Source organism: Pipistrellus hanaki, assembly GCF_964339955.1.
Source record: "Pipistrellus hanaki genome assembly, chromosome: 2".
Classification (NCBI taxonomy): domain Eukaryota; kingdom Metazoa; phylum Chordata; class Mammalia; order Chiroptera; family Vespertilionidae; genus Pipistrellus; species Pipistrellus hanaki.
In genome coordinates, this window is record NC_140504.1 from 51,760,412 (window position 1) to 51,778,585 (window position 18,174).

At 48.1% G+C, this 18,174-nt stretch overlaps 1 protein-coding gene across 27 annotated transcripts in view; it reads right to left on the reverse strand.

Annotated features, from left to right (window-relative positions):
* The window catches only part of KALRN (kalirin RhoGEF kinase), a 650,068-nt gene that overhangs the window by 447,199 nt on the left and 184,695 nt on the right, over positions 1 to 18,174 (reverse strand). For all 27 annotated transcript variants that reach the window (XM_084871483.1, XM_084871457.1, XM_084871488.1 and 24 more), the window contains exons 2-3: positions 9,262 to 9,336; positions 1,475 to 1,589 (exon numbers count right to left, since the gene is read on the reverse strand). In XM_084871483.1, coding sequence (XP_084727609.1) covers positions 1,475 to 1,589; positions 9,262 to 9,336 — 190 coding nt within the window. The remainder of the gene's footprint in view (positions 1 to 1,474; positions 1,590 to 9,261; positions 9,337 to 18,174) is intronic.

Consider the following 18,174-nt stretch of genomic DNA (forward strand, 5'->3'; position numbering starts at 1 on the left):
CCCGGTTTCGATTCCAGTCCAGGGCATGTACCTTGGTTGCAGGCACATCCACAATGGGGGGTGTGCAGGAGGCAGCTGATTGATGATTCTCTCTCATCGATGTTTCTAACTCTTTATCCCTCTCTCTTCCTCTCTGTAAAAAGTCAATAAAATATGTAAAAAAAAAAAAAAAAAGAAGAAGAAGAAGAAGAAGAAGAAGAAGAAGAAGAAGAAGAAGAAGAAAGAAAAGAAAAGAAAAGAACTTAATCAGCATGTTCAAGAAGTACCCAGGGCTGTCCAGCGAAGGCAGTGCTGAACATATAGCTCCTCTCTGTAACGGACTAATTCTCCTACAAAATGCACTGACACAAGATGAAGATTCTGAAAGCCCTGGGCACGAATGCTTATTTGCCACACGAAAGCTGGCCAGGCCCCAGTCCCAGTAGGAGGCAGAGAACAGAGTTCTCATCTCTGTGAGGGTGCAGAGAGCCCAGGAGCATCAGTCAGGAGGACCTAGTCCTGGGCCCAGCCCTGCCACTGACACCCATACGCAACGTTCCCCCATCTCAGCCCTGCTTCCTAAGCAGACCAAGCACGCAGTCGCCTGGATTACTTCCGGGGCTCTTCTGGCTCTCACATTCTGTGATTCTCTGATCAGCCAGAGACTTCTCCTCTCCCTCCTTAAAAGACATAGACCACTATACATATATACATGTACCATGCTCTTGGCATGTCTCCCTCCACCAACCTCTATGGCCAGCACCACCTAGAAACACTCAGAAACCAGGGTTTATCAATCTGTTTATTTTATTATCATTGTCCTTACCCCCAATAAAACTTTCCATACTTTTCCCCTTAATCATCCACCCAATGAAATTTTAATAATTCAAATATACGATATATCTGTTTACATGCTGTATATAGAGCTGTGCTTAATGCATAAAGGAGCAAGTTTTTTGCTACCCCCAGCACTACTCCCCCTTGATGATGCTATTATCTCCCTTGAAAATGTATGACCTAGATTGAGCTGAAAGCTGCCTCTGGAATGGTATAAGTAGAGTTATTTGACCCAAACTCCAAGAGCCAGAAACATATTCACAAGCCACAGGTTTTAAAAATAATCCAATACACAAGCCAGAGTGTAGTCAGTCAGAGCTCCCATTTCCCCAAAGGAAACTGCAGGGTCCCCAGCCCTCCTCCCCAGGCCAGGCTCCCTGTTCTAGGCGCAGTCCTGGTCCTCAGAGCCTGGGACCTTCACCTCTGCCAGCAGACCCCACTTTCAGCCCCCACTCCATTCACAGGAATCCCAAAAGGAACAATGGGACTGATGGGAACTCGGCGAACAATGGCTGATGGTGTTCCAGGAATAACTAGACTCCACTACACGGTCAGAAACACCTCTGGCCTCTGGCAGGGGTGGAGGCTCATTCTAACTCCCTTGCATCAGCCCAGATCCCCTCCCCCACCCCCTGCGGGACATGCCCCTTCACCTTACCTTGGCACGCTGGCCAAATAGGTCACGAGTTTCCGAAGGTCTTCCTGTCTTATTCTGTCATGATTGCTGCGAGCAGGGAAGGTCAGGATGGGCCCGCCTCGTTTGTCACGGCCCCCTGCAGGGAGGGAGAGGGGTGAGTATGAGAAAATCAGCTGGACAGCGTGCTGCAGGGGGAGAGAGTTCCATCCGAGTGCTGGATGAAACAGGCAGGAGCACGGTGCCCAGAGAAGCCTGGCCACCTCGGACAGGGGCATGGCATTTGGCTGCGGTAACATGTGTGACCTTGGGCACGTCTTTTGACTTCTCTGATGCCTCTCGTCTGCAAAACGCAGATGAAAATAAAAAAAAAATGACCACATTGCAGGGATGCTGGACGGAGGGATGATGGCTTGTGGGGAAGCACTTTGGAAAATAAAGCTCTTTACAAATGTGAAATAACAGTGCAGGCGGTGTAGCTATTCTTATTGAAAAAGCAGGCCCTTGACAGTCTTTGGAAATTTAACCTCCAATGTACTTCTCCTCACAGGGCTGTGAGGGGGAGTTAATTGACTACCGCAATGAGAGCCCCTGAAGCTTCCAGCTGGCCATCACTGCTGGGAGGATTTAGACTCATAGGAAGGACTCTGTTTTCTACACAGTCCGGGACCCGCCCCGCCAGTCTGCCTGAGGTGCCACCTGTCCCTCCCGCTGGAGGAGCACGTGAATCTTTATTAGAAACCAAGATCCCTAAGGTCTTTTTTTTTTTTTAAATATATTTTATTGATTTTTTACAGAGAGGAGGAGAGAGGGATAGAGAGCTAGAAACGTCGATGAGAGAGAAACACTGACCAGCTGCCTCTTGCACACCCCCTACTGGGGATGTGCCCGCAACCAATGTACATGCCCTTGGCCGGAATCGAACCCGGGACCCCTCAGTCCTCAGACCGACGCTCTACCACTGAGCCAAACCGGTTTCAGCAAGATCCCTAAGGTCTTAACTGCGACATATGCATCGTACACACTACGATTATAAATGTTTTCTACATACCACGTTTTTTAAAAAGCTGGCAGGAGTTCACTGCAATGATGAGCACTGCTGTTACTAGAAGACTGGGGTTTGACATGATAACCCTTTCTTTCCTCTCTTTTCCAAGCTTCCTACTCACTATTTACTCTGTGATTTAAAAATGTTTTTCAGTTTTCAGATTCGTTAAGGGGTGGTGTGATTAGGAAGCAGGGCCAGGTTTCCCAGGAGAGCTAGGATGGGGACAAAGCGAAGGTGCAGCAACCTTGACTTTACAGGAACCGACTATCACACAAAGCGAACCTCTGTGTCCTGATCACAGACCCCCCCCACCCCCACCCCACATGCTTGCCAGGCAGCCTCTCCCGTCCTCCAGAGCAGGGCCCACAAGGGAATCTAACGTGAGAGGGAGGGAGGGTTGGCATGCCCGTGCCCCTCCCTCTACCCCCAGGGAAAAAAGCTTAAAGCTTAGCCCTTGGAAAAAGGATCTCTTGCAAACAAAGGTAGAGCCCAAGTGTGAGTGCATGAATGTTTCCCTGTGATTGTGGGGTCCTGAAGTCACACAGACAGAGGGGAGGCTCAACAACAACAACAAAAACCCAATCCATTCCAGAAGAGAGGAAATGAGGCTGCAAGGAGAAAAGAATCACATAAGATCAGGGCCACTGCCGAAACCGGTTTGGCTCAGTGGATAGAGCTTCAGCCTACAGACTGAAGGGTCCCAGGTTTGATTCCAGTCAAGGGCCTGTACCTAGGTTGCTGGCACATCCCCGGGGGGGGGGGGGGGGGGGGTGTAGGAGGCAGCTGGTCGATGTTTCTCTCTCATTGATGTTTCTAGCTCTCTATCCCTCTCTCTTCCTCTCTGTAAAAAATCAATAAAATAAAATAATAAAATAAAATAAAATAAAATAAAATAAAATAAAATAAAATAAAATAAAATAAAATAAAATAAAATAAAATAAAATAAAGTAAAATAAAATATCAGGGTCACTAAGAAACTTGCTCTGAAGAAAATCTGTCTCCGCACTGTCCCCTCCCCCAGGCCCACACCAGGGCAGACTTGTGGGGATATACAAGAGTTGAATCCAGGCCCCTAGCTCCAGACCTTCCATATCACACACCCTGGTTCTTTACACAAATAACCACCTTCAGCTGCCTTCCAGGTAAAGGAAAGGAAGCAAAAGGACTGAATGGGAGCCAGGAGGTCCCCACACGTTCGACCTTCCCCTCCAGCTTTGCCCTCACTCAGAGGGTTTTCCCTCAGGTGGTGCTTCTAATGGGGCAACTGTTGCCTTCTTTCCTGGCTGCCATGGACAGCTTAAGAGAAGAGCCATGGGAACAAGGGAGCCCAAGCTGGTCTGGTTGGCAAAGGCTAACCAAGCAGTTTGGAGGGCTGTTGGCAGTGTCCTCCCTGAGCCAGAGCCAGTTCTGTCCTTGGAGACAGAAGTTTCACAAAATCACACCTGGGAAAGGGTCCAGATGGCAGGGGAGGGGGGTGAGGGGAGAAAGCCTGACACAGTGCAATCCCCTCCCTTCAGGAAGTATAGGTAAGAGTCAGGAAGGGGCAGCAGGATCAAGCCAGATATTTTTCAGAAAGAAGACCTTCCAAGATGATAGGAAGAAGAGGAGGAATAAGCACAGAGGAAGAGAATCACTTTGCTGGCAAAAGTGGGGCAAGGGATGGAACAAGGTCTCAAAGCAGGTATGAGTGGCTGGGGGTCCTGCAGCAGGCTAATGGAATGCAAAGAAGGAGGAGGAAACGGGAAGTATGGAGAGGGAGGGATTCGGCCTGCATGGGGAACACAGTTCTTTAAGTGAAATAGGAGATAAGATCACCTGCCAAGGGTCAGCAGGCTTGAGGTGCTGGGAGAGAGGTGAAATGGGCCACGGTTGGCAAGTGTCCCAGAGAATGAAGATTGGGTATGATACAGGCTTAAGAGAGGTGGCAGGGTATGGGGGCATAGTGAGGGCTCTGCTGAAAGGTCTGGCCGTGGTGCCCATGCCAGGCTCTGATATGAACCAAGGCACAGTGGAGCCAACACTGGGGTGAGTGGAGCAGGGACCACTGAGGGCAGGAAACAGCCCTCTGGATTATGAGCTCCCAGAGGAGAGGGAATGGCATGCTTTGTTCATCTGCCATCCATATTCTCCCAACTGACGGGGGACTGCCAGAAAGGGTCAAAGGTAAGAGCTGAAGGCCACAGGCAGGTATGTCAGGGTCAAGGTCTTGGATGTGCATGGCCATGGCCAGGAGGTGGAGGACTCTGCTGCCAAGGAGGCTGAGCAACCACAAAGCTACAGAATCTGATCGATAACTGACATGGGTGCTAAAGTTACAGACGGGGAAGGCAGGGATGAAAAGTGAGAAGCCCCTCCTGGAGTCAGTGTGCATTAGGGCAGTGGGCCCCGGAGGGTGGGAGGCAAAAACGGCCAAGTTTCAAAAAGGTGATGGAGATGGTGGCAGGAACTTCCAAAGCACTGTTCCCTTGCTTATCAAGCACCTGCTGTTTATCCACGTGTGCACGGCTTTGGTGATAGAAGCTGCAAGACAGGAGTGAAGAAAATAAAGAGGGAAGGGCTGTTTTGATGTTTTAGAGATGCACTGACTCCCTTCCACTGAGGCAGGGCCAGTCGGGGCTGCGGAGGAGGCAGGGTGAGACCAGGGAGAGTTAAGGCTTCCCTGACAGGCGGAGGGGAATGGTGCTTACATTTTTCTCAGGGAGAGTCTGGGCAAGCAGATCAGAGCACTTTTGGGGGAAGAAAAGAAAAGTACATCTAAAGAATCATACTGCTGAAACCGGTTTGGCTCAGTGGATAGAGTGTCGGCCTGTGGACTGAAAGGTCCCAGGTTCGATTTCGGTCAAGGGCATGTACATTGGTTGCGGGCACATCCCTGGTGGGGGGTGTGCAGGAGGCAGCAGGTCGAAGTATCTCTGTCATCGATATTTCTGGCTCTCTATCCCTCTCCCTTCCTCTCTGTGAAAAATCAATAAAATATATATATTTTAAAATAAAGGAAGAATCATACTGAAGTTTGGTCCAAGTAACTTTAGTTCTGCAAGATGTTCATGGATATCGTAATAATTCTAAGGGGAATGGTCTCAGCTGCTCCACGGATAGGTGTTTTAATAACATGGCAGGTTCCAAAGAGGGGGGCTGTGTTATGCAGTATTTCCCAAATGTATCTGAGAGTAGAACCCCGTTTTCCCTTTTGAGGGTCACTGTTGTTCCCTGGAACATGTTTTGAGAGACACAGCCCTGGAGCACACACACAAGACTGTGCCGCAGCAGCACAGGTTCCCTGGGAACCGTGGCAGAGAGGGACATCAGGAGGTGGCCGAAGGGGAGTGTGAGCACACAGAAAGGTACCAGGATGCCATGGACCCCGCACAAGAAGGTTGGAGAAAAGGGATAGTTGGTACTGTGAGTGGGAGGCATAACACACAAAGGAAACCAGGGGGAGAGCCCAGGGGGAGGTTACGAATGATGGAGCAGGATGGGGCCAGGCTGGGACAAAAAGGCTCCATGAGGCAGCCCCAGATCCCATCACACACGTGCACACGCCCACGTGCAGAAGCCGTGGGGCTGGACTGGGTTATTCTAAATGTGCGTTCCCATGGCAGCACTGCGTTCCCGTACCCTGGCCCTGCCGGGGGCCCAGCCCGGGCGGGCGGGCACAATCAACAGTTTTGTTTCTCTGCTCACCGCCTTCCCGCAGTCCTTTCTTCTCAGAAACAAATGCAACTGCTACCCTGTGTTATCTAATTCTGGGTTTCTTTAATTTGTCTTATTTTGTGGTTTGTCTTCTAAAAGCTCAGGATACAAGGAGCTTTTTTAAAATTTATTTTTGTGTTTTAGATGCAGGCAGTCATCTCCCTGGGGCTCCCAGAATCCTTCCCAGGCACGGAAGGACAATGTTCCCTAAGCCCAAGGGCACGAATAAGACTTACTCCACGCTGCTGGACCGACATGGGCACATGGGCGTGAGCTGTACAGAGCCTTGGTCCTGCTCATGCCTGACTAGATGCCTTCCTGGCACCTTGCTTATGGTGCTCATTAGGACAACTCCCTATACTTGGGAAGCTCTTCTCTAGGGCTGGCTGGGCCCTGCCCCAGAGGTCCAGCTGGATCACACGGGAGAAAAATAAACCATGAACAATCAAGCAAGAGTTGCCATGTCAAAGTGTACCACCTCCACATTCATATACCCCGTACTGATGTGAAACAAGATGGGGCTCAAAGCCTAAGCACTAAAGCCAGGAAGGCCTCCTGGAGGAGGCAAAGTGGGAACTGGCTTGGAAAGGAGAAGAGAGGCTCAGACTAGAAGGTATGAGGAAGGCACTCCAGGTAGAGGAAGCACCAGGCATGAGAGAGAGAATGGAGGACTAGGGGGATACTTAGGGGACAAGGAGGGCATCAGGTTACAGGCTCAGGCCATAAAGAAGAGGAAAAGATCCAATCGGGCTCCCCAGAGGGCTCTGGGCCCTGTCCTGGGAGGCCAGCTGATGGGCAGCAGCAGAAATTAGAGGCTCAGTGCTATCCAGTGGCCTCCAGGACTTCTACTTAAAATCTTCCCTCATGCTCAGCAAGCATTCAGATACAACTTTGCAAAGGCTTTGGAGGTTGTCTTAGCTCCGTCTCCACTCCTGCTAAAATCGCTGCATGTGATCCTGCCCAGGGATCAGCCTGTTTCACTTAACATCTTCAGGGACAGGGGCTCACTGCCCAACAGGGACAAGCACCTAACAGTGATGGGACAAGCAGCTTCCTGGTAACGCTCCTCTACCAGCAACAACAATAATGAAGTCCTGGTAGCAGTAGTAGTATTAGTACTAATCATAATAACACGAAATGGACTTGCTTCTTCCCTCTGGTCAGGTGGGAGACACCTGCTGCTTGGTGACCCTCTCCCTCCCTCTCTCCTCTCCCTTCTGGCAGTCACCCATCAGCCAGACCAGCACTGCCTGTGCGGGGAACCCCTGCACTGTGGGACAGTGCTGGCTCTTTCCCTGTGATTCTGCTATAACTTCCTTGTAGATGACCAGGATCATCCAGAAGCCAAAGTCCATGCACAAGGCTTAAGCACTTGAGCATGTCTCTTTAAATGTGATCCTGGGCTCTTCACTTTGCCATCCCCCAACGTGCCAGAGATTCTGACCCAGGAGGTATATAGAAAGCCCTAGAACTGCCACCCAGAGTGATGCTGGTGCACCTTAGAGTTTGGCTTCAATTACATCAGGAGTCACACCACACTTTTTCTTAAAGGGCCAGATAGTAATTATGTTAGGCTTATGGCCACCTATCTCTGCTGGAACTATACCTCCCAAGGCTTGTCCCCAAACATAAAAGGCCCAAATCCCTGGGAACTGTGCGTGTTACCTTATTTGGAAAAAGAATCTCTGCAGATGTGATTAAGTTGAGAAACTTGAGATAGGAAGATTATCCTGGATTAAAAGAGTGGGCCCTAAATTACAATCACAGGTTTCCTCACTGTGAGGCAGAGGGAGATCTGACATAGACAGAATTGCAGAAGGCATTGTGAACATGGAGACAGAGGTGGGAATGATGCAGCCACAAGCCAAAGAATGCTGACAGCCACTAGAGCTGAAGAGGCAAGACACAAACTCTTCCCCTCGAGCTCTGGAGGTAGCATAGCCCTGCCAATAGTCTGATTTCAGCCCAGTACTGATTTTGGACTTCTAGCCTCCATAACTGCAAAAGAATAAATCAATTTCTGCTGTTGTAAGCCATCCAGTTTCTGGCAACTTGGTAATGGCAAAAGGAAACAAATACACTGCCTAAACACATTCACATGGCTGCATTTCAATAAGTTTATTTACAAAAAAAAACAAGTGGTTGATCTACGAGCTATAGTTTGCTGACCCCTGAATTTAACTTTAAAAGGCCCAGGTGCACAAGATGGGTTGGAGAGATGTCAGAAATAAATATTTTGAAGTTACTATTCAGAAAAATAAATAGATAGATGCAAACACTCACTTGAACTCCCTTTGCCAGGAAGGAGAGATAAGAAGGAGACATAAGAAGGATCTAGAGCTCAGTGGATTGAGTGTCATCCCATGGACCAAGAGGTCCCAGGTTCAATTCCCAGTCAGGGCACATGCCCGGGGTCTGGGGTTCAATCCCCAGTAGGAGGTAGCTAATAGATGTGTCTCTCTCATATCTCTCTCCTCTCTCTCTCTCTCTCTCTCTCTCTCTCTCTCTCTCTCTCTCTCTCTCTCCCTCTTTCTTCTCTCTCTCTCTTCCACACACACAATTCTCTCTCTCTCTCTAAAAATAAATAGAACACAGTTTTTAAAAATGGAGACAGAAAATTTTAATATCCTGTCCATGACCCATTCAGAGATGAACCAAATAAAACCTCTGGGAATTATGATGTGGACAGATCACTCCAGCTAGAGCCTCTCTCCAAGGAGTTTCAGCGGCTCCTGTGGGCCCGATGGGCCTGGGAGCATTGACAGGGTGAGGTGTGTGTGTGTGAGGTGTGAGGTGGGGGCACCCACCTGTGGTTGTAAGCATTCTCCAGAACACCCAGCTGGGACCAGAGCTCCCCCTTCTCTTCTCTGTAGAGAGGAAGCAGCTGCTTCCAGCATCCATTCCACCCACACTTCTCTCCCACTAACCCACAAAGAAGTGAATGCCACACATGTGCATGTGTGTACACACACACACGCACACACACACGCACACATGCACATGCACATCTACATGCACACGCACACAGCTTCTCTGGATCCATCGCACAGAAGGTTCCACAGGCACTCACCAGAAACGAAGGCCACTTTTTCCTTTAGGATGGGAAGGACATCAGAAGCTTTCAAACCATCATTCCGAAATGAACCTGTGGGACAACAAGACAGAAGAAATCAGGGTGAAAGAAGGCAGGTGGCGGAGTCCCTGGGCCCCACCCTCAGCCTCCCAACCACACCATGGGCCAGAAGGTCAAGTCTTGTTCAGGCCCTGCAGCCCGGCCCAAGGGAACAGGAGAGAGTCCACTTCTAGTACCAGCCCAGGGTCTGGTACACAGAAAGCACGTAGCAAATATCTGAACAGGGTCGTTAATATCAAGAGGGACCACAATGCCCTAAGTCATTCTATTTGCCTTTCCTCTATGTGGCACAGCAACTATGAGTCTTCATTCTGCAAACAGAGAAAGGAATCCACAAAAAAATCCCCACATGGAAACAAAGTTGAATGTGATACCCTTCTCCACGCCTCTCCCCCTTCCCTTTAGCATCGCCATCATCAGCCCTCAGCAAGCAGGAGGTGGGAGACACCAATCTCCTGGTAAGAAAATGTACTCCCTTCTTCAGCAACTCGTCTCCGCTTACATCTCCCTTCTCTGTTGAAAAGTCCTTTCTGGGGTGCCGGTGAGTTCCTGTTAGGGGGTTGGAGGGAGAGGCGTGGGGCTCACACTGAATGGAAGATAACTGCATGCCTCGAGAAACAATAGCCTCAGGAGGCAAAGGACAACCTACCCTGGAGTGAGATGCACGGGAAGGGAGGAACCAGCTTCCACACACCCCAAACCCCAGGTCAGCCCACGATGCCCCTGTCATTAAACTTGAGTACCCCAGAAGGAGTTTCCAGGAAAGCTGGCCCCACCCAGGTCTCAGCTGTGTGTCACCTCAGGGGACATGGCACAGAGGACCCCAGAAGAGAGGCAGCTCTGTGTGAGCCCCGTGAGACAGAACCAGAGCCCTCAGACACCCCCTCCTGCCTTTCTGCTCCTGGCTTACTCTCCTGCAGTGCAAATGTGACAATCTACAGAGGAAGAAACATGCTGGGCAGGACAGTCCCACTCAAGGCTGTCTCAACCCCTAAACACTGACAGGTTCAAGAGATCCAATATTGTTGGGAATTTTGACAACAACCAGGATTAAGATCACTGGCCTAAGGAAGGGAAATGAGCCCATTGCACACTCAACCATAGAATAGAAGCGATATATCCCCAAATACCAGTTGTCTGGTCACACCCTAATCCAAAACAAAGTTCCTGTGTATCTCTGACAGTTTCACCTATTTCTTCTTTTTCATTTTCACTAAATGAAGACAGTGAGTCTTTTCATTCATCAGTTGCTTCTCTTTACAAGTTGGCCCATAGTACCTGGTGCTGGAATAATTCACTGCAAGGCTCACTTTAAGAAAGCCATAGGCCAGTGGTTCTCAACCTTCCTAATGTGCGACCCTTTAACACAGTTCCTCATGTTGTGGTGACTCCCAACTATCTCAGATATTTACATTACGATTCATAACAGTAGCAAAATTACAATTATGAAGTAGCAATGAAAATAAATTTTATGGTTGGAGGTCACCACAACATGAGGAACTGCATTAGAAAGGTTAAGAACCACTGCCTTAGACAATAGAAAAAATAACATCGTAAAAAAGAAAGTTTAATTCTAGGCCTTGTTTTGCACTTTCTACCCTTAGTCTCTATAGATCTTTAGGCTCTGATTTTATCTTCCAACACAGAAAAGCTATTAAACCTCACTAGTAGGAACCAATTGGGACAAATATAAATTATTACAGAAATAACAAATAGATACACAGGTTGGTTTGCTTTTACCCTCATGCAATGAGGACAAGTTTTAGCTTCCTTGGTAAGGAAGCACTTTATCAGGCTTTACCAACTAGACAGGGATCATCTTTAATTAATGCATAAATTGTTTGTGTAAAACGATGCTTCTGCATCAAAATAGCTTATTTTCATGTGTGAAATGTTTTTCTATCCATCAGTTTTAAAACATTCTCCTCTACGTCAATAGACACACTACTCATATCTATACAACAGCGATTTGAACTGATATGCCACAAGAATTTTTAAAACATGCGATACCTAACTATTTATTCAGGGCACTGACCTCTTTTCCCTTAGATTGTCAAATAAAAAAAATGACAGCAGCTAACACAACAATAGGCATCCAGGGTGAATAAATCAAAATTATACCAACTTTTCATTGGATCAGCAAAAAAAAAAAAAAAAAAAATACATTTTTTTGGTGTGCCCCAAAATTTTAGTAATTAGTTTATGTGTGCCATGAGATGAAAGGGTTGAAAATCACTGATACAGAAAAGAAATTTAATATGAAAATCTAAACTTCAGCCCTGTCTTCTTCCAGATAGTTATACAAATTCAAAAACAGTAAGGCCCCAACTAATGAGATTTTACTGTATAACAATAATCCACATAATCCTCTTCTCTCCTAAACTCCGGTCCTATTTTTCCATGACTCTCCCTCTCCCCCGCTACTGTGTTAAAATATATAAGAGAACTCTAATTCCACAGAGTCCAGGCCCCAAGGAAGAGTTCAGAATTCGCTGGCACAGAAGCAAAAGGTTCCCCAACCCTACTCCCTCCTCATTCCCACCCATGGAAAAGGAGAGGGAGCTCCAAATCTCATCTTCACACCCACTCATCATGCCCACCACTCCCTTCTCCCCTCCAGGCTCCAGGACCCTAGAGAAGGGAGCAGCTTGTTCGTGCAGCTTGCAACCATGGGCTCCACTAAATGTCAGCTCCTTGGGATGAGCTGGTCTAAGATTCCTAGGGTTTCCTCTTTGGGGGCCAGCGTCCTCCCCATCCAGCTCAGACCGTGGCTGTGCCATCTGCCAGGCTGTACCCCTCTAAGAAACCCCAAAATGTCCAAATTTACAAAATCCTTAACTAGGGGACGATCATTTCCAGCAACATAACAAGATTTTTCACATTGCAAAAGGAGTTGCTCCGGGGTCTCTTTAAATAAAAGCTGCCTGAGTGGTTGAAATTAGTTTTCCATTTGCCAGAACTGAATTACAAATAACTTTTCAACAAAGTATGTATTAGGTAAGGCCAAGAGGAGCTAAATTAATTAGCCCAGCAGCTCAGAAGTTGGTGACCTCACATAGAAAACCTATTTGCCCTGGCTGGAGATCCTACATAATCAATTCCCGCAGGGCCACTGTAAAACCAGCTGTCAGAATCTGTAATGAAGGGGAAGTTCATTGAAGGCTGACGCAAACAGGACCAATCAAATAGCGGCATGTTTTCACTGTCAGGTACATGTCTGGGCGGACTTCTAGTAAATGGTCAATAAATATTTGATGAAATAATAAATAAGTGGATGAATGGTTAACCCTTCCTGAAGTGACTGGTGCAAGGTCAATGGCCTCATCCGTCACACCAAGCGCTGGTGACCTGAGCAGATGATCTCCAGAGTACCACTCAGCACTGAGACTTTCCAAATCTCTTCTTCATATTCATTAGCCGTGAACATCCTCAGACGATCAGATCAATAAGCTTTGAGAGGAAGTACTGGGAACAAATTCCCTAATGAGATTCAGTGTACTTTCTGAAGATAAAACAACTTTTCCCTGGCCTCCCAGCCCATTCTTCCCCAGGAATCAGGTCAGAGATTGTGATGCTCAAAGCACAAATCACCAAAATGGGAGACCAGTGATGGAAGACCGTCTGAGAGGCAGACCTGAACTGCGATTGCGACCTCCGATATAAGGGATGTTTGCTAGCGCAGATTACAAACTCTAGACCAACCATACACCAGCTTCCCCTTTAAAGAAAAGCCTGTTGAAACAGTAGGCCTCCTGTGACCTCAAAAGAAAGCCTGAAAAGAAACATAAGCCCCCAACCCCTTGGTGTTCCTTTAAGGGAATAAAAAGGACGAGAGGGGCACCCTCGTGGACCTGACCCAACGTGAGGATTGTGTTTTCTCTTAAGGACAAAGGCATGCTCCACTGGCGTTCAGCGCCAATCCCACACCATTCGTGTCCCGCTGCTGGCAGAATTACCAGCCTGCTGTTCCCATTTAATTAGCCAAGTTGAAATGCTCTGCATCTATGAGGAAAGTAAAGACTGCCACTGCCATCGCCCCAGGATCTCCAGCATGGGTCTTCTCCACGCCCCACTTCTGCCTACGCCTTGCTCCAAATGTGTTAACGCTGACATTGCTGCTGCCTGTTCCAACTGTCCGGTCACCATTCTCCATGCCAGACCATGCCTGTCATGCTCACGCTGGCTCCTGGCCTCTCTATGGCCCCATGCACACGATCAGGGCTGGTGTCACAGTCCCTGTCCATGGTTTTGTGGCTCTGGGATGGCAGTGAGTCCCCACACAGCGGGGTGCCTTGTGCTCCATGCCAACTTCCTCCAAAAAGCAATCCCAGTTTCAACAAGGGAAGAAGCAAACAACTAAAGGTTAGGCATTTGGAAGTGTAAGCTGCCAGGACACCCATGGGTTGCTCTTTACTTCCTTTGGTTTCCAGTCACACTCCCTTGATTTCCACATATTAAGAAGTTACTGTGTAAGTATTCTAGCATTGCTTCAAGTGGGCCTGAACCCTGTTCCACCACTGAGATGGTGAATTCCCCAATGCTCAGGTCTCTGCCTCTTTCTCCCACTCTGTCCTTATGGTGTCCAGCATGGAGCCTCCATCAAAGCAGTGCTGAAGTACTGACTAGTCTGCCCCCAGGGAGAAGTCTGGCTTATAGTGCAGAGAGCTGTCCAAGATCCCAATAGGCCAAACCGTGGTTTGGGCACAATTTGGACAGTTTTCTATTTATTCTTTCACCAATTCTTTATTAAGCACTAGGTCTTACTTTAGGCTTTGGTGATACTAAGACAAATAAAGGGTAGCCCCTGCTGTCCAGGGGGCTTGCAGGCAGAGAAGACAGGTATGTAGAAAGGATAATGAGCTGTTATCTAAGATACAGCATCACTGTAGAGAATACAAGAGGGCTCAAAAGAAAGACTTCCTAAAGATGAGTCCTACAGCCTTGCCACTCAATGTAATAAGCATCACCAGCCAGTGAGAACCTTGCTAGAAAAGCAGAATCTCTGCCCAGCTCACATGGGTCAGTGGTTGAGCATCAACCTATGAACCAAGAGGTCAGGACTCAATTCCCGGTCAGGGCACATGCCAGGGTTCGAGCTTCATCCCCAGTAGGTGGTGTGCAGGACACAGCCAATCAATGATTCCCTCACCATCTTTGATATTTCTCTCCCTCTCCTTTCCTCTCTGAAATCAATAAGAATATATTTTTAAAAAGAAATGCAGAATCTCAGGCCCCACCCAAGACTTGCTAGCTCAGGAACCTGCATTTTAATTAGAACCCCAGGTGATCCACATGCACTTTACCTTTGGGGAAGTGCCAGACACGGAAGTACATTTTTCTATTCCAGAGTGGCCTCCGAGGCAGAGATAGATAAAAGCATCCTTTAGCCTCAGCTAAACAGAACCTCTGGAGTCTGATCTTGTGCTGTTTATCACCCCTCCCATCTCCTCCTTGGGAATCCCAGAGGGTCAGCCATTACCCTGTAGCCCATCGCTCAGATTCAGCTCCTGAATAAAAAAATGCTGTTCAGAAGAGAGATAACCTCCCTTTCCAGGGCACTGAGACTAGACCATGTCTTGTTTTTGTTTCTTTGTGTGTGTGTGTTTGTTGTTGTTGTGTTTGTTTGTTTGTTTGGGGGGGGCAATAGAAATGCTTTTGAATAATACCTGTCCAAACTGCCCAGAATTTGGGTAGTTTCATCCACTCTTTCATGCATCAAATATTTTCATTTCACAACAAATTTCTCCCATTACCCCTCAGACCCGTTTTACTTGCTGCTCTCAGTACCATAAGTACTGTCACTGATCATTTGTATATAGACCAAGATGCCATCTCTGAGCTGGCCCTGGAGGACAGAGGAGCTAGTTGGTTTGTGCCTCTTTATCACACCTGCACTCTCACCCACGGGTACAAAGCCCTGGACGTTGGACAACACTGAAAGGAAAAGAGAGGAAGGAGAGGAGTCCCCACCACAGGGAGCTCCGCATGAGAGCACGCTGCTCATGTCAGGCCATTCTCTTCTCAGAGGGGAGACCCAGTGTCTGCCCTCTGAGAGTCTCCAACCTAATAACACACCTAGCACCCACTTCCCCAACACCAGGAAGCTACCAGACTCTGATTATAACACAACTTAAGACACTAAGATTCTAACAAACACTCTCCCATCCTACTCTCAAACTGGCTGTCCTGTATCTTCTACATCCTGATTGCTGGTACCATCATCCCCTGAGTTACCAGAACAGAAACCTGGGCAACATCCTAGATTCTACCACTCCTACATCCCAAGTATCAATTCAGTGGTTTGGTTCTGTTGATTCTGCCCCTTAAAACTCTGTCTAACCCATCATGTCCCCTGTGCAGGTTCCCTGACCTCTGGTCAGATTGAGATGCCCCTGGATGTTACTTGTACTCCATCCCTCCTGAAAGGTACTTCAGTGTTTTCCTTTTACCCCCCATTATCTACTCCTGGAACCTTGAGGGCAGGACCACATCTGGCCCCTTGTTCTACCCAAGCACCTACTGCAGTGCCAATCACACGCAAAGGGTTCAGGGAACACTGAACTGAACCTGAGCATGCACAGATCCTAGGAAGATGGGAGTAAGGATGACAGAGGTGAATCATCAGGGCTGCTTCCCCAAGGAGGTAATCTTTGAACTGGATTGTGAATAAAGGAAGGGCCAAGGAATGGTGCTCTGGTGGGGAGCAACACATGCCAAGGCAAAGAGGGAGGGACGAGTGAGTTGGCTGCCAGCGATGGAGAGAGCTTACTGGCTGAACAGAAAAGCAGACTTATGGAGTGACAGACAGGAGGGCATGAAGGTGATCTCACTCTGACCCTGACCTCTTAATAGGGTGGGCTCTGAGAAAGGTGACAGCAAAGATGTGGTTGCAAGTGCCTTTGGAAACTCAGAGAACCAGGAGCAAGGGCCAGAGCTGGTGGAATGTGGTCCCAGAGCAAGGCTGTGACTCCAGGCAGAACTGTATCCAGCAGGCTCTCACCCCAACCTGCACATCACATCCTGGTCTGTCTTCAAGGAAATAGAGAGTGGGACATGAAGCACCTCTGAGGTGGATGCTGGAATACAGGGACACTGGATCATTGTTTCTTTTTATCTTCTCCCTAAGTCAGGAGGAAGTTTTGCTGTGAGGTACCTCTTGGGAGACTTCCAGGCCAGTAGGAAGCACCAGGAAGTTCATGTAAGATCCCCATGAAGATGCAATGTGGAACTAAATAATAGAGGAAAGAGACTTACGGTCCCTTCTCCATAAGGACTACATGGGCAAAGCCCTTAGGAGGAGACACTGTCAGCGCGGCTGGAGATGGGAAGGAACCTATCGGTGGGTAGAGGTGAAGATCTTTATTCTCCTCTCTTTCCCCCTTTTTATATTAACACAAGAAAAGGAAAGAGAGATGACAAGAATGAAAGGAAAATGGTAAGAGCAGGAGAGAAAGAACACACACACACACACACACACACACACACACACACACACACACACACACGTTAATGTCTCCTGTTTACAGACACTAATGAGCTATTGAGGAAACTGCCTGTTGGAAAGCTCCTCCAGTGACTATAAGCATGTCCCTTGGAGCTCTCGTTAAAACAGCTACTATAAGGCAGGAAGTGTGAGCAAAGAGAAAGGGGTAAATCCAGCAGAGAAAGAGACTGGGCAGCTTTATGTCTGCAACACAGCACACAGCACAGTGTGGAGATCCACCTGACTCTCCCCAACCTGGGAATCCATCTGCCCACTGTGAGGCCAACTCCCACACCTGTCTCTCACCACATACACCACAAATGTCAACCCCGCCCTGGCAGTGTGCTCCTTCCTGGAGTGAGCGGCAGCCCTGGAGGGGAGACACGCCCTGAGGAGCAGAGCTCTCTGCCCTGATGCTGGGCCATGGGACTTCTAAGAGGAGGACATTTATGAACCTCAGCTACCTGATTTCAATGCACAGGGGGAGAGGAAAAACAAACAAGCAAGGGCTCCTCTTTGGCAAATGCTAACTGCTAAGCTTTTCTAAGCAAACTGACAAGGTCTCGTGCAATGTGAGGCAGTAACTAGGGATTTGAGATGACAGCCAGATTGGACAGTCTTTACTCTAGAGAGAAGCAATGTCTGTCTCCTCTCCAGTTCTGACATGCATCTGAACATCACTCTTCACAGTGACTGTTTTTTGCCTTGTGCTAGAGTGAGCTGTGCACTTCCCCAGGGAGCCTTCCCTAAGCCCTTCCCCACCCCCAGTTGTATGTCAATGGCAGGTACATCACTGCTGCATATGGACCCTTCTCTAGACTCCACACTCCAGGGACTGGGTGCTTATCCCCACATCTCCAGTGCCTACAGACAGCTGGTGCGTAATGAGTGACCCAAGGACTGACTCTTACTCATCAGTGCTATGGTGCCTTCCACAAAAAGATGCTTAATAACTGCTGTGCCTCTTCTCCCCCTGGCCCCTCCCTGTGCCTACTTCTACCCGCCTCTCCATCTCTTTCTCACACTCCCCGGTGAACTCTAATTGAGGCCAATTTCAATATTAACTTTCTAAAGTCAATATCACATATAAAGGCCTGGTTAACGGGCTACTTTTGAAGAGCAGAAATATGTAACATTTACCATTGTTAAATTAGCTCCATTAAAGATCACTAATAATTAGCACTTTACACATGTGGGTAACACCTCTCTAAGCCCAGCTAATGAGCAAACCGTTTCTGTTTATTCTTCACAACATTTAATATTACCTCGAGTTGAGACCTCAGCTGCAACACACATAGGCTCTCTCATCCCCCCTCCCTCCTCGGAAAAGCTGACATCATTCGGTGTACCCTAGACACAAGAAAATA